This window comes from Mytilus trossulus, chromosome 3 (assembly GCF_036588685.1).
Source record: "Mytilus trossulus isolate FHL-02 chromosome 3, PNRI_Mtr1.1.1.hap1, whole genome shotgun sequence".
Taxonomy (NCBI): Eukaryota; Metazoa; Mollusca; class Bivalvia; order Mytilida; family Mytilidae; genus Mytilus; species Mytilus trossulus.
Genome location: NC_086375.1, coordinates 59,564,667 through 59,589,105, shown reverse-complemented (window position 1 = coordinate 59,589,105; position 24,439 = coordinate 59,564,667). Strand labels below are relative to the sequence as shown.

The 24,439-nt window shown below is 30.4% G+C and overlaps 1 protein-coding gene across 3 annotated transcripts; it reads left to right on the top strand.

The window, feature by feature from the left end:
• Window positions 1-34: 34 nt before the first annotated feature.
• Window positions 35-24,439, top strand: LOC134711989 (uncharacterized). 3 transcript variants are annotated; one of them, XM_063573062.1, is made up of 16 exons: window positions 35-125; window positions 3,250-3,358; window positions 5,242-5,373; window positions 7,691-7,747; window positions 8,182-8,262; window positions 9,117-9,226; window positions 11,170-11,240; window positions 12,272-12,307; window positions 13,414-13,589; window positions 14,365-14,442; window positions 15,804-16,085; window positions 17,155-17,208; window positions 17,667-17,738; window positions 18,770-19,279; window positions 20,055-20,233; window positions 21,223-24,439. In XM_063573062.1, exons 2-16 carry the CDS (start codon window positions 3,277-3,279, stop codon window positions 22,645-22,647), a joined length of 3,345 nt encoding a protein of 1,114 aa, XP_063429132.1. In that variant the 5' UTR covers window positions 35-125; window positions 3,250-3,276; the 3' UTR covers window positions 22,648-24,439. The 3 variants fall into 3 exon arrangements, with proteins under 3 accessions (XP_063429132.1, XP_063429133.1, XP_063429135.1); XM_063573063.1 differs by lacking the exon at window positions 35-125 and adding an exon at window positions 190-389; XM_063573065.1 differs by lacking the exon at window positions 35-125 and adding an exon at window positions 243-378.

Here is a 24,439-nt window from a genome sequence, read left to right as displayed (position 1 = left end):
TGTCCATTTCCGGAAAATCATACACTAGTGTCACCGATACCAAAGACGTTTAGACACTACTTCCGGTGTAAACAGAAATTAATTTTGCAAACAACTGTTTAACAGAAAGAACCCAGTTTTCTGCTGTTAGTTTAATTTTATGCATACAAAAAATACTAGGCATTTCGAGCACAATTCATTAATTTTCAATGATCAAACTCATGCATTATTTCTTAGACATTATACTTGCTTTCACTTTCACTTTCAATTCTCGAGGGAAACCCTTCTAGATTTAAAAAAAGATCTGATTCCAAAAATTTCCATGCTAGATCATTTAGAAGTTTAGATATTAAGTTTTTAGTTTCCAATAAGAGGAGCATATGCGATTATTGAGCACAGGTATGCATTGGGTAAGAATGAGACCATAATTTACATGTGAAAGAGGACGAAGTCCATAAATATATTTTTTTTAATTCAAACATATTTTAACTTCAAGATCTGTTAAAAAAACCCAAACTACTGTAATCTTTCAGATTTAGATTCTACTGTTAGGGTAGGGATTTTAGTTATGATATCTTTTTTTATAACATCAAAGAAATGCTATTGTAAAGCAAAATTACATCTGAGTGAAATTTGTTCTGGAGGAAAAAATGTCACAATAGTTGTTGTTATTTTTTGATCGGGAGGAAAATATTTCCCTGGGATATGTTTTCCTTTGCCGTGAAATTCTATCTGGGTAGTTAACTTATTGTATAGTTATTAGAAAAAACTTATCCTGTACAAAACTTTGAAATAATAATGGTGTATAAATTTGAATTAAACCAATTTTGTTTAAACAAAATGTATTATAATGGGAATTATTTCACAAATTATTATTGAAAAATTTTCCTGAAAAAATTCAAGTTAATATCATTCTTTTAAAAAGAAAATTATCATCAAACATAAGAAAGAAAACCAGAAATAATTTCTAAGATCGTAATTTGTGAAATAATATCATGACTAAATAAGGTAAGAGAAATACATACATGTAACAGTGAGTTGTTTTAAGATCTCAGTAAAAATAGAAATTAAAACGTAAAGGTAGAAATATAGCTGCTTTACAACTTTTAACAGTAATGGAAGAATTTGATTATGATAATATTTTTAACAATGGTCTGGGGACAAAGATGTTGTTGCTGATTATATAAATTATAGCATAACAATATATTAAAACAAGTGCAATTTTTACAGCTGCATACATGTAATATTTACCTGTGAAATGTTATCTGTCTTATTAAAGAATTCATGTTGTAAGTCATCTTGTTATATAAACGAAAATATAAAAAAATATATATATAAATTGCTCATAATTACCTCCTTTTTGATAAATTATGCAAATTTGCTTTACCTATGTGAAACATTTTATAATTAAAGTCAGGAATATATTGATTGCGAGTAACTTACATACTAGTTAATGGGACTATATTTCACAAGGTTCTGTGAAATATTATATGATACACTGTAACAGCAAATATATACCGGTACATACTATCTGCATAACACAGATAGATTTTCACTCATCTGGAAAAATTTTACCTGCAAAATACCATGCCTGGAAAAAAGATTACTGTGACAAATTATCCTCAGGATAAAATATCATAGAGGAAGAAATAAACCGTTACACGATCAACGTTTTTCTTATCAAAGAACTGTTAAAGATGAAATTGTTATTCTGCTCCTTCCTATATTTTAATAGACTAATAAATATATGATTAAATATGAATGATTCAAAGTCTCATGAGACTGGAAGAAAGAAAGTGATTTCTTCAATTAGGAGATAACTGTATTGTATTTTAAGCTCCGACTGCATCAATTGGGGATTTGATGGTCGCAAATTAAGTTTACTGGCGATGCGTTAGCGGAGACAGTAAACGGGTATTTGCGACCATCAAATCCCAAATTGATGCCGTCGGAGCTTAAAATACAATATTGTTATCTCCATTCTAATGAAACTGACAGAAAACAGTGTTAAAACATGGATTTAAAATCTGTCATATGCCGTCTGCGCTTGCGCGTACGTCCCATAGCATCAATTGATGCCATGTAAGAAAGTGACGTTATCCAATCAAAATGAGCGTTACAAACGTTGTTGCATTAGAATTTATATGTACATACAATGTATATGCTTTTTTGCGACCCTGATTAAAAATTTCTTTATGTATAGAAATATTTTACAAAGATTAAACTTCATAGGAGCCAGTAATAACCCTGTTGATATTTTTGACAATAGACAGCATTTATATGCCCCCTGTTCAAAAAAGGGGGAATAAGTGTGACTTTTGTATGTCTGTAAGTACATGTATGTACATCCCTATATTGGTTTTTGTTTTTTAACTTTAAATTGCCTCAACCAAATGTTAGGAAACTGATACCCTATGATAATTACATGTACTAAAAAAGCACAAATCAAGTTTGAATTTGGGTGGCGTCACTGTTGCTTTTCTAAAGATATACCCCTCTACAAATGGAGAGTTGCTGATTTTTTTGTTTCCTTTCTCTTACTTAACAATGCTTAAGTTGCCTCAACCAAATGTTTCAATGCTTGTATATATATAATTATTACCACAAAACTAAGATCAAGATATAGCATTTGGGTGTCAGAATGTCAGATGTTACTTTTACATTTCTTGAGACAGAGTTATGTCCCATTCTAATGTTTTATGCCAGACTCAGAGGGGGCATCATTTGTAAAATAAATTAGGATTTTAAGCAAAACAGGAACTAAGGCTACTGTGTTATTATAATATAAGTGTTATTAATCTACCTCTTTATTGTTTGAATCAATATATGTACATGTTTGTGCTTTAAAACCCCTTTATCAATGTTAATGCTTGTTTGAATCAATATATGTACATGTTTGTGCTGTAATACCCCTTTATCAAATTCACTGTTAATGCTTGTTTTGATGTGTTCAAGTTACAAGTAAAAAAGAAACTAAATTCCTCTCATGGGGATATCCCTAATAAATTGGGATAGTTGGCAGGTCTGACAAATAATCAGAAATAAAATGGCAGTTTAAATTGGTCATTCATGTTTTATTCATGTTATTAGAACTTACAGTGCTTTGGCAATAGAATTAGATTCATGAGAAAACTGAATATTTGCATTGCATTGGTATAAAGTAAATGTAATTAAAAAAATAAAATATTAACTATTTGATTTTTTAGACATGTTAGAAACAATTTGATTTTTTAGACATGTTAGAGTAATAGAGAATCTTTTTATTTCCAGTTATAAAACAATGAATGATTAATAAAGATGTTTAAAAGAAAGAATCCAACAGAGTCAGATGAGCCAGCAGAAAAGAGAAGTAGACTTTCTGATGAAGGAGTAAATGAAGGTTTATACAATTTACACTATTCTCTGACATTTTCTAACATTATCAATGATTTTTTAGATTTAAAATGGTTCTATCCATAGAACATATATATTTGACACTGTATGCAAGAACTCCTAGTAGTTTGGTTAAGGAGCATACATGTGTCCTGGATGCTCCATTTTAGAAACCCATATGTGTCCCCATGATGTGTCTTGGATAGGGTTAAGATGAGTACTATGTTCATCTGTACTTTACTTTAGCTGTTAAAAATAAGGAATAATACTCATGATACTTGTCAATGTTTTACCATTTGTTAAATTACTTCAAATAGATATACATGTATGCGTTTGCAATTGGATGAACACATAGATTAGATCGTAAGATTGGAACTATTTAAGTTATTGTCCAATGGGGTAATCAGAAACAGGTGGCTTTCATCCTAAAAGTATCTTAGAGAGAATCCTAACTTACATGTACCTGCTGGTTTTTTTTATATGTAAAAATATAAAAAAAGGTGTGGTATGATTGCCAATGAGACAACTCTCAACAAAGGACCAAAACGACACAGAAATTAACAACTGTAGGTCACCGCATGGCCTTCAACAATGAGCAAAGACTATACCACATAGTCAGCTATAAAAGGCCCAGAAATGACAATGTAAAACAATTCAAACGAGAAAACTAACAGCCTTGGGACAGGCACATACATATAAGCGGGATCCCAACCCTCCCCTAACCTGGGACATTGGTATTTAAAGTACAACATAAGAAAGAAAGGACACTTACATAGCTCTTCATCTTTTATATAAGCTTTGGATTTCAAATCTTTTGGCCACGAGCATCACTGAAGAGACATGTATTGTCGAAATGCGCATCTGGTGCAAGAAAATTGGTACCGTTAATTTTATTACAATGAATTTCACTATTAGAATTGAAATTATTGCCAATGTTGAAACATCCCTAACATTTGACCATATGGATGAAATACAATGCCTAGTAATTGTCTTAAAAAATGATCAATGTTAAAATTAACATAGAGTATGGCATGATGGAATTATTTCTTAAATACAAAGTACAAAGTATGTTACATTGTCCCAATGTACAGCTTTTGTGGTTTTTTTTCATGAATAAAGTGGATCATTATGTTTTATACCTTTGAGACAGAGTTCAAGAACATTAGTAAGCTAAAAAACAAAGAGACTTACAGGTCTCTAATAGAGTCTTTACAAGGTTTAACACCAATCCATATGGCAGGTAATAAAATGACTGTTCATCGCTATTACATAGATAAATAAATAGAGGCATTTATTTATATATCAAAACTTGACTTAGATATCAAATTCCTACGTGGACACTAACAATGAGTTTTACTATTAGAATTGAAATTATTGCCAATGTTAAAACATATCCCTTACACTTGACGATATCATTGAAATATAATGCCTAGTAATTGTCTTCAAACATAATCAATGTTAAAATTAACATTGAGTATGGCATGATGAAATTTTTTCTTAAATAAATTGTAAAAAATATTAAACAAGAATGTGTCCATAGTACATGGATGACCCATACGCACTATCATATTCAATGTTCAGAGGACTGCAAAATTTGGGTAAAATTTAAAAAATCATATAATAGGAAACATTAATTGGACTTCAACTTTCTCAAAAAAACTACCTTGACCAAAAACTTCAACCTGAAAGACAAAAATACTTTAACCTGAAGAGGGATGGACTAATGGACGGAGAAAAAGATGAACGAATGCTGCACCGACCTGAAAACATAATGACCATAAATTGGGCATAATTATTATGTAAGATACATACTAAGCACTTTTATGTTCATACTAATTTGCACATATTGAACTTCTGTTTTGTATATTTTAAGTCTTGTTCTTCTTCCAGATGATAGAGAGGATGACATTTCTGAAGAGAACACCAGTCTACAGGATGATAAAACCTCTACATCTATTACCCAATCACCAAGCAGTTCTTCTTATACAAGTTTCCTGGGAAAATTTATGCCAAATTTATCTTGTATGTATTTAATGAAAATTATATAATTAAGATTAAGGAGTAGGATGAATGATAATTGTAAATTATTGTTAATTTTCTCAACAAGATTGATTTTCTTGCTTGAGCTGGTACGGCAAAAGTGAAAAAAGCAATTGAGTTGAGATGACCAATGATAATCTGTGTATTGCTATTTTACAAATGAGGATGTTGTTAATTTCATTGACAACAGGCACTTGCGGCCTTGATAATTTTTCATATCACTCTACTGTGCTGTGAAAGAAAATGATCAGTCAGTAAGATCAACGGAAAATTTGCTTGAGATACATTGTATACAAAAAATCAAAAGTGTGATTTTTTTGTTTTAATCATTAATGAATGTGAAAAAGTGAAATAATAATTTGCTTTTATCAGCTAAAATGGTTCAATTTTGTCAAATTAAGCTAATAAACATTGATAATGACTTAACTCGACCTCATTAAATCCATATTTATGTGACCTCGAATTTAACCGCGTAAAAAGAGATAGAATAATGCATGCATTGATCGTGTACGGGTATTTAAAGGAAAAGAATGTCAACATTGAAAGTGAAACTAGGTAAATAATTTTATTAACTGATTCGATCCACACAAAATCATTCTTATAAAGGTAAAAACGACGATTAACATAAACTTTTAATATACAATACAAAATTTAACTTACCTATAAAAATATGATTGCACAAGTTGCTAAATCTATTCATATCTATGTTTATGTTTACATCGCTTATATGGTCATAGAAGGTCAACTCGATAGTTAATTAGATGGTGTCTTGGCTAAATTTCACACGAAATGAAGCTACATCTTATTTAGACCATGTCCTGTAAATTGTTTATTTTATACTTTTGATAGTTTGGAAAAATATTTTACATTGTTGTAAATAAAATATGAGAATTTGAGTCAAATTAGTGAACATGAATTTGGCAACTAGTGCTCCTTAAAATAAAAAAAATATTTTCATTTTTGGAAAATTTTACAATAAAATTAAAAATGGAAATAGGGAATGTGTCAAAGAGACGAAAAACTCGACCATAGAGCAGAAATGTGTGTTTGTTTAGATCAACTGTAGCAAATTTTCCAAAATATGAGAAGTTTCTAGACTGATGTCTCTAAAATATGTTGGGTAGATTTTTTCTCAATATGCTGGAAGCTAAAGTTATTTATAGTATTTAGATTTATCAGTAAGTTATTCAGGTGTTCTTGTATCTTCCTAACTGGAAAAACCACAGAAAAAATCTAATAACCATCTTTTCTTGGCCATGTTTACGTCTATAACATGCTAAGAATATAATCCTCCTGCTGCCCTGCAACATGAGCACTTTAATGTAATAAGTCCTGAGAACATTGAATCATTGATATATTTATATATTTATCGCTATTTTGTGCATTTTTCCTTTTATTTTTTTTTGGTGATAATTTTCATATCATGCTACTCGCTTGAGATGGAAAATTATCGCTAGAAACTAAGGAGGCCATGTGGTGTTGCTAATGAAATTGACAACATGGTCATAGGTAAAGTAGCAATAAACAGATTATCATTGGTCATCTCAACTTGATTGCTTTTCTCACTTTTGCTGTAACAGGCTCAAGTGAGAAAATCAATCTTGTTGAGATAACCAACAATAATCTATAAGTATACACATGATTTCTTTCTAGACAGTAATTTAGCTCTTGCTAAACAACCTACAAATGTTATGTTCATGTTGACAACATATAATGTACGCATAAAATAAACTAAGTTATTGAATTTTCCTGAAATACGAAATAATTTAATTTTGGAATTACACGTCTTATGATTAGCTGAGAGAATTTTGTTTATCAGCTCATAATTTTGCCACATGACTGTGATTTTTTGTTCATGATGTACTTCTTTTAAATGGAATTTTGCATTGAATTATAAAGAATGAGTGTAATTTTATTTTTCGTCTATTCGAAATAACATAAAATGTGGTGCACACTGTTAACCAGCTACGTATAATTGCAGTGTGCACAACTTTCATGATTTTTTTTATGTCTTCATAGACAGAAAAAATATTAGTCATTCCTTGAATGATGTCAGAATGAAGTGAATACAGCAGCATCATTCTTATATCATAGGCTATGCATGACCACCTCATTTTATCTGAGTGAAAATTTTAGTGTGATTTACAGCAGATTATAGTTATGAATATCATGATTAAATTCATGTGTGTTTTAAACATGATTATCATGATTAAATTCATGTGTGTTTTAAACATGATTATCATGATTAAATTCATGTGTTTTTTAAACTGTAATAAATTTGTGAATTTAATTGTTTCAGGGAGAAAAACTAGTGATAGTCCAGTTGTGACTGAAAAAGGAGACAACTCCATCAAAGGTATTTAAGGTTTATTTAACCAATTGTGCTTTTATTTTGTCAGAGGATTATAATTACTGACAAGATACAATTCACATAAAAAAAACACAAATTCATGAAATGAAAATAAAAAAAAATTAATGAATAATAAATTTCATTTAAATAAAATGTAGTTAAATATTATTTGTCAGTGATTTACAATATTACAGACTACTGGTTTCATGTTTGGGTTGATATTTATCATGAAACTTCTGACTTACAGACTTTTTTTTGTGATTACATTGATGCATGGTCTGCATAGAATTTTGTGAGATGTAACTTTCTCTCATACAAGATAGCAATTTTCATTAGAATTTGTAAAATTATAAAATAATATAAAGCAGATATGTTTTTTACTTATCAAATCAGTTTGTTCTAGCATTCTACTATGATTGCACATGTAGATACATTTTCAGATGAAAGTTCAAGGGGTTCAGTATCTAACAGAAACAGTTTGTCCCCCATAAAAGCAAGTTCTATGTTTACAGACCGTAAAGGTAAGAACATTAATTAATGGTGGCTAAGAAAACTGTCTGTAGCACATATGAAAATGTTATTACCTTCAACCCTCTATTTTTGCTGTTTCTAGTTTCAGTTTAAAAAAAGTTGTCCTCTGACTGTTTTATTTCATTATGTTTGCAAAGCACATGTCAAACAATGTGCATTAATCGGCTCACATGAAACATGATTTGAAATTATTTCAAAACACAATATCTTGTTCAAAGTGAAGTTATATTGCTGAAAATGGTAGGTTAATGACAATCAAGCTTTGTGCTACAGGGGGCTAGTAACTTAGTTTATGAATAAAAAAATATGTATTTATGGAGTAAAATAAAGAAAAAATCCAGTAATAAATAATTAAGATACTTGAAACTGGATCTATTCCTATTTCAAAACAGAAACGCCTGGTTCAGTAATTTTCATGTTTTCTGTATGTTATTTTTTCCCTTCTGCTAAAGCAAGTTATAAAAAAATCTATCAGTCATTAGAGCAATCTAGGACTAGCAACACTTTAATTATCACTTTATGTTCTTGGCTTTTTGCTAGGTGTAAATAGATTAATTTACAACGGAAATCAGTTCAGAAAACACGCTTCATGTCTTACATGATCAAATAAAGGTTAAGGTAAAAAATTTTAAAATGAATTACTTTCACTTGCATTTATATTTTCAATTAGATTTATATTTTCACTTGTAAGATTTCTGCCTACAACAGAATTTACACTTGGATCTTACAAGTGATTAACTCGCCGCGATATAGCCTTTTTGTGCTAATGCGGCGTAAAGCAACCAACAATCAATCAATCAATACAAGTGATTAATGTATTTTCTTTATAATAATGGCATTGAAGGTACTGTTTCACTAGAAGGTAAAATCAAACTGAAGAATAAATGGACAGATGATCTTCTAGATCCTACTACTGAGGAGTACCAAACCTTGACAACAGATTTTGTCAAAGAGGTATTATTTTACAACTTATGCTAGGAGTAAATTCAATTATCAACATTGTTTTTTTCTGCCTTTTGTTTCTGTACTTCATCCTTATTGTTGGAAATATTGAAACAAGTTCTGGTCTGGAAATTAACATATCAAATACACATTTATAACAGTTAATGAAAAATCCTTTTCTATATGCACATTTAGTATCTGTAGTTTAAAGACTTGACAATTTAATGGAATTTGATATCCAAGGTGTCACTGATACACAATAAATCCACCTTAGATGAAATTGCAACAGTTACATTTAGTTTTTATTAAGTGTTGAAAAGAAGTGTATTTTCATATTGAAGCAAAAGGTGTAGGTCTGGTAAGGGCTGATTTTGGCCTCAATTTTCAAGTTCATCTGACGAAATATTTTAGACACTTTTTAAACACTTAAGTGTCTATTTCAATTGATTTAATTTGTTTTTGTGAAAGATTTTAACTGATTAAGTCATTAAAAACGATCCGATCTAAGCTTAATTATGAAAAATCTATCAAATTTGCCAAAAATCATCACTTTTCAGATGGTTTTTGTCAAAAATGAAATTGGCCGCATACGTGTTCATCCTCAACCTTTATATATGTTATGTATTATCGTAAAATACAACTTGCATTTCATTATTATGAATGAACACGAATGCGACCACTTTCATTTTTGACAGAAACCGTCTAAAATTTAACTAAAATGTTAATTTTGTGAAGATTTCAGTAATTTAGCATGACTTTATGATGCTAGTACCCGATACATGTGCATCATATTGACATAAACAGCCCATATTTATGTAGCAGAATCATTTTACTTTCCAATAAATAGCTTCATGATTAAATTATCATACTTTTGTAAAACTGCTATATTTTGGGGCCAAAAAGGGGTCTGAACCTACTCCTTTGCAACTTGTGAAGAAAACCTCATGGTTTGCAATTAGAGAGATACAGAAGCTCTATAAAAATAAAAAAACACATATTACAACTAAAACATATCACAAGTTATACTGAATGATTTATAAATTGCAAGAGATTGTTTCAGTGATATAAGGGACATTGATGATGAATAATATTTCTTAAAGGAGTAGGTCCGGTAAGGACCGATTTTGGCCTAAAATTTCAGGTTCATCTAAAGAAAGGTTTTGACCACTTTTTAAACACTTAAGTGTCTATTTCATTTGATTCAATTAGTTAATGTGAAAGATTTTAACTGATTTAGTCATTAAAAACAATCCGATTAAAGCTCAAATATGAAAAATCTACCAAATATGCAGAAAAATGTCAATTTTTAGATGGTTTTTGTCAAAAGTGAAAGTGGCCGCATCCGTGTTCATCCTAAACCTTAATATATGTTATGTATTATCATTAAATTCAACTTGCATTTCGATATTAAGGATGAACACTTATGCGGCCACTTCCGTTTTACACAAAAACCGTCTAAAATTTAACTAAAATGCTAGAATTGTGAATATTTCAGTAACTAAGCTTGACTTAATGTGGTGCTAGTACCCGATATATATGCATTGTATTGTGAAAAACAGCTCATATTTATGTAGTAGAAGCATTCTACTGTCCAATAAATAACTAAAAGTTTACATTTTAACAATTTTGTAAAACTGCTATATTTTGGGGCCAAAAAGGGGTCTTACTGGACCTACTCCTTTTATACAATACATGTAGTAGAAAAGCAAGATGATCATCATGTACAGTAAAATAAAAAAAAAGGTACAGAATATTTGAAATGAAAGTGTCATTGTTTCTATACATCATTTCAGTAAAGATGTTTTGAAATATCCTCATGTTTTCCATTAAAATCACAATTTCTGTAAAGAAATGTTACAGCAATGACAGCATTTTGACAAGTATAAGTCTAAATGAAAATGTCCTTATGGTTTATGGTGTTAAATTTCTCATAAGACACGCTTGTATTGTTTCAGATTAATGAACTGCTGCAGAACAGTAATGTGTCTAAAGTTTATATGAATGATGTAGTTGTTATTAAATACAGGTAAATTTTTTAGCATTTAAGCTGCCTTATGCTAGCACCCTAGATTTGTGTTCTTCTCAACAAATGCTGAGAACATTTCCATTGTTATAATCCTGCAGGCTAATATGTTATTTATAACTAATTGGACACTTTTTTCATACTTTTAATTCTGGAATACCAAAAATATGACTAGAATAACCTTAAATGATCATCAAATGACTTATAATGTTTGAAGTTGCACATAGGAAATAGTGCTTAATAGACATCTGTACGTAGTTTATTATCCCCTGTGTTTTGGGCTAAAATGTCAAAGAATAACTCTATCAAATATTTCATTGCCGAAAATCTGTATTTACAAGTCATTTATATTTCCCAAATGGAAAATGCACAGTAATATTGTTCATGTACACCAAATCTGTATGATAGAGGAAATAAAGTTATATATAAAAGTCTAAGTTGGTCGTAATTTCAACTTACATGATACGTAAGTTAGTAAGTATACATTGATCCTGATGATAAAAAGCCTGATTAAAAGAAAGTAGTGTTAATCATGATATTCTTTTAGTTAAAGAAGATTGTGATTATTTAATAAATTTCAATTAAATGTATGCACATTCAAATTCCTTTCTTTTATCACTGACCTTGCCAAATAAAGTTGTTGTTATTTTATGAATGAAAAGGAACGGTAAATCCACATAATCAATGTCGACCAGTCAGGTTGATGTTTTAAGAAATGCGAAACAACTCGTCCCACAGATAAGTCAGACTGTCTAAAAAGACAACTCAGACCGCTTGTCAGATTTACTTAGGGTTTCATAAAATGTAGACTCACATGTCTAGCGGAGCCATAAATCTTTTGTTTGTGCATAGGGGACTATTTAAAAAGTATTAAGGGTCCTAAAGAAGGAAGGAGTTTACTATAGAACCCTTTGGGATTTTATTTTTTTAAATTTTCAAATGACTACCTGTATTACTCAAAAACAGTAAGTAATAGTCAAAATTCAAATTTATTGGTTGTTTAATTTTTATGTTTTCTTTTAATTTATTTGTAGCAATATACAGAACAATACAAGATCTACAAGAAAAAGGTATATGTCACAAAGTTTAAAGTATTTTTACATGAAAGACAGGAATAGATAAGGGATATATATTTGTTCACTTGACATCAGGGGTCTAATTTAAGCTTTTTTGAATACTTGCCAGCCAGCGAGTGGATTGAAAATCTACTGGTCAGGCTTCAAATCTACAGGTCCTTTTAAGTGTCATTCATTTGATAAACACTGAAATAAATAATAGATGCTTACTTTTATTTTCAGATTCTAACTTAAATTTTAAAGATCCTGTTACAAAAATACATTTCTTATCTAAGTCTATCACTCACTGCAAATTTTTTACATGTTATAAACAATTCATTTCATTGTGTTTTATATAATTTAATCATTTGCCCAGGATTTTTATCAACTTTATTTGGATCTTTGTTTTGAATGTCACTAATTTTTAAAGATATCGTCTGGCAGTTTAACTCCTTCCAAAAAGTTACCCATTTTGTGTTGTTGTGAAGGACGCTCACCCAAAATATTAATTAACTTAATCATTTGTAATACTAAAAAACCCCAAGTATCGTCTAATTGATTTCCCAGATAAATATTTTTTGTAAACAAGCCGAGTTTGCAATGCAAACAGTGATTTTATCAACAATTTTTTACTGGTCCGCCAGACTACAAGCTGATAAAATCTACTGGTCTGACGCAAATTCTACTGGTCTCAGACCACAAGACCAGTGCTAATTTCAACCCCTGTCTAACATTGACATCATTTCATTGCTCTTTGGTTAACATTAAGTTATATGGTTAGGTTTGTAGCTCAGATACTTTAAAAAATCAATTAATTGAATTTAGTGTATTGGAAGATTCTAAGGTGCATTTATATATCTATATATATATGTCCTTCTTGTCTTCAAATAACTTTCATTGGACAGCTTGACCTCATTTTTATGATGTTTTTTTATGTTAATTTTTATTTGATACCTGTAGTAAAAACCTTACCTTGACCTCAACACAAAATTCTATTCAAATAAGGCAATAAGTTTCAGACTGTCACTTTTAAAATTTATTACATATTAATGACATATTAATTATAATTACAGATTTTTGATTATTTTGTTAAGATATCTCTTTTTCTCTTTGTTTTTTAGTCCAGGGAATATAATGGTTCATTCAGAGATGACATTCCACCATACATATACAAAACTATTTAGTAATCTGAAGGAGCTTTGTGATAACATAGAAGATTTTATCATACTCCAGTCCTCACTAGGAGAAACAGGAGACACTACCATACAAATGGAGGATGGAGCGGACTCTGTCATTAGTAAGAGAAATTTTACGTTATATGTTTTAAGTTTATGAAATGAGTCAATGTAAAAAGTTTGGGAAATGAGTCAATGTAAAAAGTTAGGGAAATGGGCCCATGTAAAAAGTTAGGGAAATGGGAACATGTAAAAAGTTCAGAATGTGTGTGATGTAAAAAAGTTAGGGAAATTAGTCATGTAAAAATTCATTAAACTATCTAGCTATAGCTAGTGAATTTTGGATTTATATAAGCAGGAAATATTTAAATATGAAGTGATGATTATATTCATAGTTGAGATTACTAAAACACAGAGAATCTTTCAAATGACATTTTTTCTCAAACCATTTGAACAGCTACTTCTTGTAAGTAATTGTTTCTACAGTACCAACTTATACAATCAACTGTTGTTTAAATCCAGTGATTACCAACAAAATGATGCATCCAAAATGCATATACAAAATTATACATGAATATATTTTAAATTCTCTACCTCTAAACAGATTGAAATCCTACATTCAAGCAAATATGATATATGGTATTATTACTTGTGTATTATTTAGGACCTTTGTAGATTTCTAGACCTCTTGACATGATAATTGTCATGTGAAGTTGCCATCTAAATAAAATCCATTTCTTCTTTATTAATTTAAACCATTCTTCTGAATTATCTACTGCTTTTCCATCTGTGATCAAATGTGGATGTTTTTCATTTAAAATTCTTTATTTAAGTTTTTTTAGGAATGACCATTAGTTTTGACATCAGATTTGATGTTTAAATGAATTATTGTTGTAGTAAACCAGAAGGAAGAGAAGGAAGAGAAAACCATAGAAATAGAGGAAGAGGAAAATATGTCACAGAATGGCCATACAGGTACATAGAAATAAAAGACAATGGTTTTGTGAACCTGGGAAGAATGCTTTATTTTTTTTCATTTTTTAGCTCACCTGGCCCTTTACCTGGCCCAAAGGGCCAAGTGAGCTTGCCATCACTTGGCGTCCGTCGTCGTCCATCGTCTGTCGTCGTCTGTCGTCGTAAACTATTTCAAGAATCTTCTCCTCTGAAACTACTGGGCCAAATACTTCCAAACTTTAACTGAATGTTCCTTAGGGTATCTTGTTTATAAATTGTATCCGAAGTTTTGATCTATCAACAAACATGGTCGCCATTGCTAAAAAAAGAACATAGGGGTCAAATGCAGTTTTTGGCTTATAACTCAAAAACCAAAGCATTTAGAGCAAATCTGACATGGGGTAAAATTGTTTATCAGGTCAAGATCTATCTGCCCTGAAATTTTCAGATGAATCAGACATTCTGTTGTTGGGTTGCTGCCCCTGAATTGATAATTTTAAGAAAATTTTGCTGTTTTTGGTTATTATCTTGAATATTATTATAGATAATGATAAACTGTAAACAGCAATAATGTTCAGCAAAGTAATATCTACAAATAAGTCAATTTGACCAAAATTGTCAATTGACCCCTTAAGGAGTTATTGCCCTTTAAAGACTTTTTTCACAATTTGTTCATTATGATAACTTACTTTAAAATATCTTCTCCTTTGAAACTGCTGTATCAATTTCAGCCAAACTAAGGCTAAATGAGTTTCAGAGTATCTAGTATAAATTTTATATTTCATTTCCTTGTATGTAAAGAAACATAGCTCCTATGGCTAAAATAGAACATAGTAGAAAATGATTTTTTTTTGCTTTTGAAGAAAATAGGACAATCAATGTTTGCACCTGTCCTAAGTCAGGAATCTGATGTACAGTAGTTGTCGTTTGTTTATGTAATATATACGTGTTTCTCGTTTCTCGTTTTGTTTATATAGATTAGACCGTTGGTTTTCCCGTTTGAATGGTTTTACACTAGTAATTTTGGGGCCCTTTATAGCTTGTTGTTCGGTGTGAGCCAAGGCTCCGTGTTGAAGGCCGTACTTTAACCTATAATGGTTTAATTTTTAAATTGTTATTTGGATGGAGAGTTGTCTCATTGGCACTCACACCACATCTTCCTATATCTATTTAAATAAATTGAAAAGCCAAAATAATCATTGATGAGAGATTTAACCAAAAGAATTAAGGTGAGCGATTCAGGCTCTTGAGAGCCTCTTGTTTTATTATCTTTTAATAATGACTTAGAAGAAACATAATTTATGATGCATAAATATACACTACAATTTAAAATCTACATCTCTGATGTATGATATTAACTAGCAAACATTTGATTAATACAGAAGATGCATCAGATAAAGAAGTAACTGAGGATAAGTTTGTTGATGCAGAACAGATTGTATCAATTGATGTTGATGAAATAGAGGACAGTAATGATATAACTGTAGAACAGAAGACAGAAACCAATGGTAAACAAGGTGAAGCATCAGGTGGAGTACACAATAAAGTAAATGGAAGAGAAATTTCTGTAACAGAAAGTATGGATGACAGTGGTGCCCATTCAGAAGGAGAGGTGATAATTATTGGAAAGTCAAAGATACCAGATGTCATCAGTGAGGAGCCAGGTAAACATGATATACAAAAGAGAAAATAAAGACTAATGTGGTATCATTATTATTCCTTGGATACCAATTTTTGTGGGTTTTGTGGTGAATCAGGAATTTAAATGTTAAATCAGATACCGATTTTCTATAGACTTTGTATGCAGATATTGGCAAAACCACGAAATAAAAACCAACAAAAATGCAAATTTTTCTCAATCTATGAAAATTGATACCCACAAAATAAATGAATTCACAGTGTGTGTTGGTTGGATGGAGTGATAGTGATCATTTATATTTATTTCCTTTTCAAATTTGAAATAGTTTACATGACTTTTCCATCCAGAGTAATAAAATAACTGATTCAAAAGACAATAGAAGGTTTGTTGTGCTTCAACAGTTATTCAAATCCTACATTTATTTAAAATTTTACATTTTATATGAAAATCATGCTCTCCTGCTACATGTTCACACTTGATACTCCAAATAAATCCATTCACTTTCTTTTTCACACAGCTAAACAACTATTTGCATTAAAATGGTATGAAGCTGTTGTTAATGTTCTTCATTTGTCCAGTAGTCATTCTTAAATTTTACTTCAATGATCTAGCTGAAAAAAGACAAAACAATTGATAGAAAATTAAGAGAGTTTAGGCTATGAAGTAAAAGAGAAGGAATGGTCATTGATGACCATATGTGAAAAGACATTCTCTTTTACATTTATTGTCATTAATACTATTCCAAAGTCATATTCAGGAGCAAGTGTCAAGGTCAAGAATAATGTCAATATGATGGTGACTGTAAAACATGATAACTCTGTGCAATTTTTTAAATATTTAAAATCAAAAGTCCAAAAGTGTTCTACAATGATCACCAGTCCTTCAGCTTTCATTTGATGCCAAAAATACCTAGATATCCTACATATTTTGAAAGTTACACTCATGAGTAGGAACTATTTTGCATTCAAAAATAGTTACTACTTTCTGGTGGTATGTGCTTTCTGGTCGGGCCCCGAATTAGTGGTGTTACACCTTAAGAAAGGATATCAGACATTTTGTCAGACAAGACAACAGATTGTTATTATATTTCACAGAGTCCAAAGTTAGAAAGGCTGAAGCTATGGAGAAGAAAACTAAAAGAACACCAGGTATAGTTTGCTACATATTCCATGTGATAATGTGCAAGATGAGGCTGATTTGACATATTTTAAATATGTTTTTTTTATTTAGAGTTCTGCTCATTGATGTTGGGAAGATAGTTTCTTAGGTCTAGTTCAAATTATATATATTTCTTATTTTCATGTTGCAAATAATTCATTTCAATTATATGTATGGGACATGAAACTTAAGACATAATTAGCGAAAACATGGAATTTAGATAAAGAATGTGGGAGTTTTTATTCTTGTTCCCCTTTTTAGTTATAACTAGAATCCCAGGGTTGACTTGTAAAAAAAATTTACAAATCATAATCATATCTGTCTATAAAAGATTTCTGACCCTACTGAAAAATAGTTTGTTTATATTTAAAATGTTACCATGTATGTAATATTATACCATGTATGTAATATTAATAGTTACACATAAAGTGTTTACTTATCATTTTAGAAAAGAAAGATAAACCAAAGAGTAAGAAAGACAAGACCAAGCAGGAATCTTCTAGAGAAGACCAACCATCAGGTAAGACAACACATTCAATAAGGTGGTCAGAGGTAACCAAATTCAATATATGTGTAAGGTGACCATAGGTTACCAATTGTAATATCTTTATTGTTGATATGCTTGCTTTGGTAGATTGAAACTTAGAAAAGGTAATTTTACAAATAACTTATCATTTCAAAAAAAGAATTTATATAAATACTATACGATCATAAAAAGGCATAATATTGAAAGTAAATAAGTTATATCTATAGATCTGTTTACATTTTCAATGGTGGATATGTATATATATGTTTTTTTCAAAAAATAGTTATATCTTTATTATATATCCCAAAAAATTAAAAGCTTGATTATAGAAATGTATATAGTATCTCTGATTTATACTGATTAAAAATTTTCCAAAGTTATTTCATATTATCACATGGAGTGTTTATGCTGATAAAATTAGGAATGTTGCATGAATTTTAAGGATTTTACTGAAAATTTAAAAGAGAATGAGCACAAAAATTACATAACTTGTGATGATCACTGCTAAATAAATATCTTAAATATTTCAATTTTCAATTTAAAAAACAGCATTTCAAAATAAGGTTTCTCCCCCTTCGAAAAGTTTCAGGAATTTTGTGTATTTGGGTTTTTTTTGCACTGAGATCAGATATTTGGCTGTAATGACAGTTACACAACTGCTGTTTAATATTGTCATTATAAAGTGGAAGTAGTTTTCTTGCTATTTTAAACTGAAAAATGAAATGGATAGAAAGGACCCTATTCAAAAGGTCTCATATAGACCTGAAAGCTAATTTACCTAATTGGAAATAAAAATAACAAATATGCTTTTAGTACAGTAAGAGAATGTGTTGATAATGAGACATAATTCAAATTTGACCTTGTTTATAAAGGGAGAAAAAAAATAATTCAACAATAAGTGAAGTTATTCAAAATAGGATACCAGAAACCTTTAGAAATGTCTTTAATCGGTGCTCACATCAAACAACAAAAAAATTACCTTCTTTATGATGCGTTTAAATTAATACATTCTATATTTGCTATAGGCAGTGGTCTGCAGCCAAAAATTCCAAAAGAAACAAAAACTCCAGAAAAGGAAGCAGAAGAAGAGTCTGACAATGATGATGTTCCATCTGATCCAAGCGTACCAACGTCTGTAGCTACTACATCAAACAGTATTACATTAAAATGGAACCGGCCTAAACGAGGCGTCAAATCTGTTGACCATTATGAAATTAAATATAAGGAATGTAAGAAGGGGAAAGGAAAGTGGGTATCTGTTTTGTCAGAGGGAGCAGAAAGAACTGTCAAAGTGAAGGACTTGAAAGCTGAGACAAAATATGAATTCAAAGTTCGTGCTGTGAATGAAGACGGTGAAGAGGGGCCATTTTGTTTCCCAATCAAATTGTCAACAGTATCATCCTTGGCAAGATCTCTCATTCCAAAGGCCAATAAGATAGAAGATGGTCACCCAGTTGTTTACAAGCTGCCATTAACTAAAAACATTGATACAGTCAATGAACTTGCTAAAACAAGGAAATGTGTATTTGGATCAGGTATATTGCAGTCTAATCATAATCCTGAATAGTTAAAAGACATTTGTAATGCATTGAATACTGTAAACTCAGAAATTATTGCAATATTTTTATGATCTGGAAAACTGCATTGGAATATATTTTGTAAAAATAAGAACTTGTGTTCTAAATTTTGATTGCATTATTAGTGGGTCTCATTGGGGTCTAAGCGTGACACGGGATTGCTGATTTTTTGTAAGTTTGACATGTGAAAGTCAAATAATTGTGTTGTGAAAACAGGAAATGAGGTCTTGCGTGACCTGGGAAATGACAAAAAAATTGGAATTGCTTACGTATATAGTGTAAGTGGGATACGGGAATTTGACAAAACAGTAAGCGGAATCCGGGGTTAAGAACCCACCAATGAGACCCCCTTATTGATGCAGCACTTCCAGAAATTGTAATGATTTATTTCTCATTTGTTTACCTTTTTTTTTTTAACAATTTCAAAAATAAATGCATTTACAGTATAAAATTTACAAATCAATAGGGATATTCTAAAATTTTAGCCCCAAGGTGTTGTAAAAGATGTTTTTCTTCATTCCCTATTTTGCATTTATCAGAAAATGGATCATATGTTTATATTTTAACATATTTTTCAATAGTTTGGATATTTGCAAATCATACTCATAAGAACATCTATATAGCCCTATCATAGTGGTGTGGTAAAAATAGAAATCTAGTGCATTATGTGACATGTTTATCATTTAAAATTTAGTATAACATTTCTTTGCATCTAAGTACTTTTCTGTTTCAGCTTCAGAAAATGTTCCTGGTAGAGAGAAAACTATAATGGTAATAGGGGCCACAGGATCAGGGAAGACAACTCTTGTTGATGGAATGATAAATTACATCACTGATGTATCATGGGAAGATGAGTTCAGATTCTCTATGGTAGATCTTACAGATGATGAGAAGAAGAGGAAAGCTAGTGAAGTAAGAATTATTGAAGATATTTTTGATATTTTTTGTGACTCTCAAAATTGGTTGTAAATAAAAAAAAATGAAAATATTGCCTAATTCAGTGTCAAAACTATTACATGTTGATAGTGGTCAGCAAGCATAAAGATACAGTAGGAAGATGTGGTATGAGTGCCAGTGAGACAACTCTCCATCCACCTAACAATTAATAAAAGTAAAGCATTATAGATCAAGGTACAGGGAGCCTTGGCTCACACTGAACAACAAGCTACAAAGGTCCCAAAAATTACTAGTGTAAAACCATTTAAATGAGAAAACCAACAGTCTAGTCTATATCAAAACCAGAAACGAAAAACATTTGTGAACCAAATAAACAGACGACAACCACTGAACATTAGATTCCTGACCTATGACAGGTGCAAACAATTGCAGTGGGATTAAATGTGTTAATGGTACCAAACCTTCTCCCTTTTCTGAAACAATAGTATAACATCACAACATAGAAAGACACACTATAAAATATCAATTGGAAGGCTTAACTCAATCAAAAAATGTAGTTGCAGGCATGTATATTTTTTGTGTAATCAATTCTTCTCAAAGACTTTAGCCTAGTTCCTTGAAAATTTACATAATGATGGCAAGCATATAGAAGTTTTGCAACTGCTATTATAAAATTGTTTGAGGAATTTTCCCCCATTTTACCAGGCTTGGAAACTAAGCCCTTTTTAGGCAAACGTAATCTTTCCCCTCAAAGAATGAATATAATTTGTTTTAAAAAAGATCAATTACTCCATAGTATACATACTATTTAGAATTGCTACATGACTCAGATCTCTAACTATGAAACCTTAATGTTTTACTTGTTTTCTATATTTCTTTTTGATTATTGAGAGTTATGTTGCTCAGAAAAAGAATTTGTGTGCTGAAATGTTTGAACAGTTTTGTTTTATATAAAATTTGAAAATGTCATATTTGAAAGTAATATATCATTTGAACTATTTCAGTCTGAATCTCAAACAGAATGGATCACATGTTATACAATAAACAAGATGGAAGGCAGTACTATAGATTATACCCTAAACATCATAGATACTCCTGGATTTGGTGATACTAGGGGTATACCACGTGACAAGAGAATAGTCGATCAGATCAGAGAATTTTTCACCACACCTGGACGTCAGGGGATTACATGTCTTGATGCAGTGTGTTTCGTTACACAAGCCCCTCTTGGTAAACTTACTCCACCACAGAGGTACATATTTGATCAGATCTTATCCGTCTTCGGTCAGGATATTAAATCTAATATTTTTGTTCTGATAACATTTGCAGATGCCAATGAACCACCAGTAAGGGCAGCTTTGAAGGCAGCTAATGTGCCTTATCAAAAATCTTATAAATTTAATAATTCAGCATTATATGCATCACCTGAAAACCAAGCTGAAGCCGAGATGGGAAATTTATTCTGGAAAATGGGAAGAGAAAGCTTCAAGACTTTTTTTGATGAGTTGAGAACAGTGGAATCTAAAAGTTTAGTACTCACATCAGAAGTATTACAGGTAAGGAAGAGACTTGAGACTACTATTCAGGGGTTACAGAAGCAGATTGCTGATGGTATGAACCAACTCAATACTATTAAACAGGAAAAAGAAATTCTAAAGAGACATAAAGAGGATATAAAGGCAAAGAAGGATTTTACATATGAAGTGGATGAGGTTCACATGTATCAGGTTGACCTTGAACCTGGAGTTTATGTTACTAACTGTATGGCATGTAACAGAACATGCCACTTCCCATGTGGCATTCCTGATGACAAAAACAAACAAAACTGTGCTGCTATTGATGGTGATAAGTGTACCATATGTCCAATGCACTGTCACTGGAATATTCACAAAAACAATCCCTTCAGATTTGACACTTACACCATGAAAGTCACTAAGACGTATGATGAATTAAAGAAAAAGTATGAAGTTGCTCAGAAAGAAGCCGAAAAACATAAAGGTGTTCTTGGGAAAGTGAAAACAGCTTTTTCAACACTTGGTCAAGATGTAATGAAGATGGTCCACGAGGTCCGTCTCTACATCAATAAGTTACACGACATTGCTCTAAGACCAAATCCACTCAGTGATAAAGATTATATTGATCTTCTGATTGAAAGTGAGAAAAGTGAGAGAAAATATGGATGGGATAAAAGAATAAGTTTGTACAACAAATTGAGAGAAGAGGCAGAATTATTGGAGCAGATGCACCATAAGAACTTCAAACCTTGGGTATACATAGACAGTGATGAGAGTGATGAGGATGACGATGAATCACAAGACAATACCGATGATGACGAAAAGACAGATGATTCCCAAGAGAATGATGATGAGGAAGATTACAAACCCAAGGACTTGCCCCTCTATCAAGAACCAGATATGGATGTGGAATAAGTTGTTAAAACTGCCCATGTTTTATCTTTAATGTCTTATGAGAAACTTTTCAAAGGCAGCTGTTTTAACCATTTATGGAACTGTTTTAGTTACAGTGAGCTGTAATCGTCTTTTAGAAGAGTTTTGGTCATTTACTTTGATGCATCATATAATCAAGAGCATGTCTTTTGTTAAAATATATCTGTCTATGAATATTATCTATTGTTTTATCATTACAGAGGGACTAAAAAAAAACAAAAAAAACCCCAATTAGATATCAGTTTAAATATATGTCGTAAGGTCGCATTTAAAAATTTTTAATGAGAAATCTTTGCCTTTAATTTTAGGATACCAACAAAGTCTATATTGCAAAAACTTAGTGTACTGCATTAAATTGATAGGAAGCCCTTTGACCTTGGTTTTTTATATAAATAGTTACTATAAGTAACCTATGCATGCAGTTGAAAGATAATAAAGATGTTTTTTATGTTCTAAGATATCAAAGCTAATTAAAGTTGTAATCAGGCATTCGTGTTGAAAACGTCTGAAGAACAATTGTTTATTTGTTTATTATGACCTATATTATGTATAATAATATAATGTTTAATGTCTTTTGAATTAAAACCATAATGTTTGTTTCATACAAAAATAGCTAGTTGATTATGCAGGATTGTTAAGTTTCGATTATTACTTAACTTATCATTTTTATAGAGCAAAAAAAAACATTTGTGTTGACATATCTGAAGTCAAAGAAAAGATAGATTAGTTTTTATTATTAGTTCGTTTATACCTGTACCAGCTTGCTTATTTTGTTATTTTATTTGTTGTTTTTAATGCAGTTTAAAGTTAATTTTAAAATGATATATTTATGGGAGTATCATATATATACTTTTTTTTTTTTTTAATTTGTTAATTTGTATCAGTTTTACTTTCTATAAGCACAGAAAATAAGAATACATAAATGATAATTACTTATAGTGTATATATTTAATTTAAAATGAATAGTATTTTTTCATAAGATGTTTGTTTTATAGATATATTTTGACTGTTTTTAATTGGTTTTTCTCAGCCAGATGAAGGTGTCAGTGTTTTTGTACCAGGACTTGTTTTCTGTGTTTCATTGACTTCTGGAATAAAATAAAATATTCTTTATAATTTAACCAACAGATAAATCTGGTCAAAATTAATTTTATTTCTCCTATGTTTTTTATTTTAGTTTCTTAAAATACAATTGCATTAAGGTACATAACATTTGCAAACATTTTAGCCTGTGTCTACTTTTATAAATTACCCATCTAAGTTTTTAGTGAATAACAATTTGATAACTTTGTGTAATATGTTATTATGGAGTGGAAAAGTCTCTAGCTGAAAGGCAAAACAATATTATCTTCATTACGAGAGATAACCAGTAGTTTAAATATACACTATTGCATTTAAAAGGTCAAATAGAAAATATTTGATAGGTTAGAGAGACCATATTATTGCAGTCACTTCATAATTATTATGCAGCTATAGACATTACTTTTAATTGAATACTATATATATTTTGATATATTTGACTTTCAATTTTTAGCAAATTGTTAGAAATGGTAGTGAATCATTTTGATAAAATACAATTTTTATTTTCCTATAGATGCATTTTAAGAATTATGTAGTCTGATTTTTTATCAATCATAAACTGTGTTTTTTTAAAACTGTTTAATAAATGCATTTTTTGTCGTTTTATTATTTGTCATTAAAGTTTTAAATGGTGAAATACCAGTACATGTATTGCCTTTTTTTTCCCTTCAGTGGCAATGCAGGCAATGATCAG

Coding starts and splice junctions, on each gene's coding strand:
- LOC134711989 (XM_063573062.1), top strand. CDS start 3,277: ATGTTTAAAAGAAAGAATCCAACAGAGTCAGATGAGCCAGCAGAAAAG. Junction 5,374..7,690: donor ATTTATGCCAAATTTATCTT/GTATGTATTTAA, acceptor TAATTGTTTCAG/GGAGAAAAACTAGTGATAGT. Junction 7,748..8,181: donor AGGAGACAACTCCATCAAAG/GTATTTAAGGTT, acceptor ATACATTTTCAG/ATGAAAGTTCAAGGGGTTCA.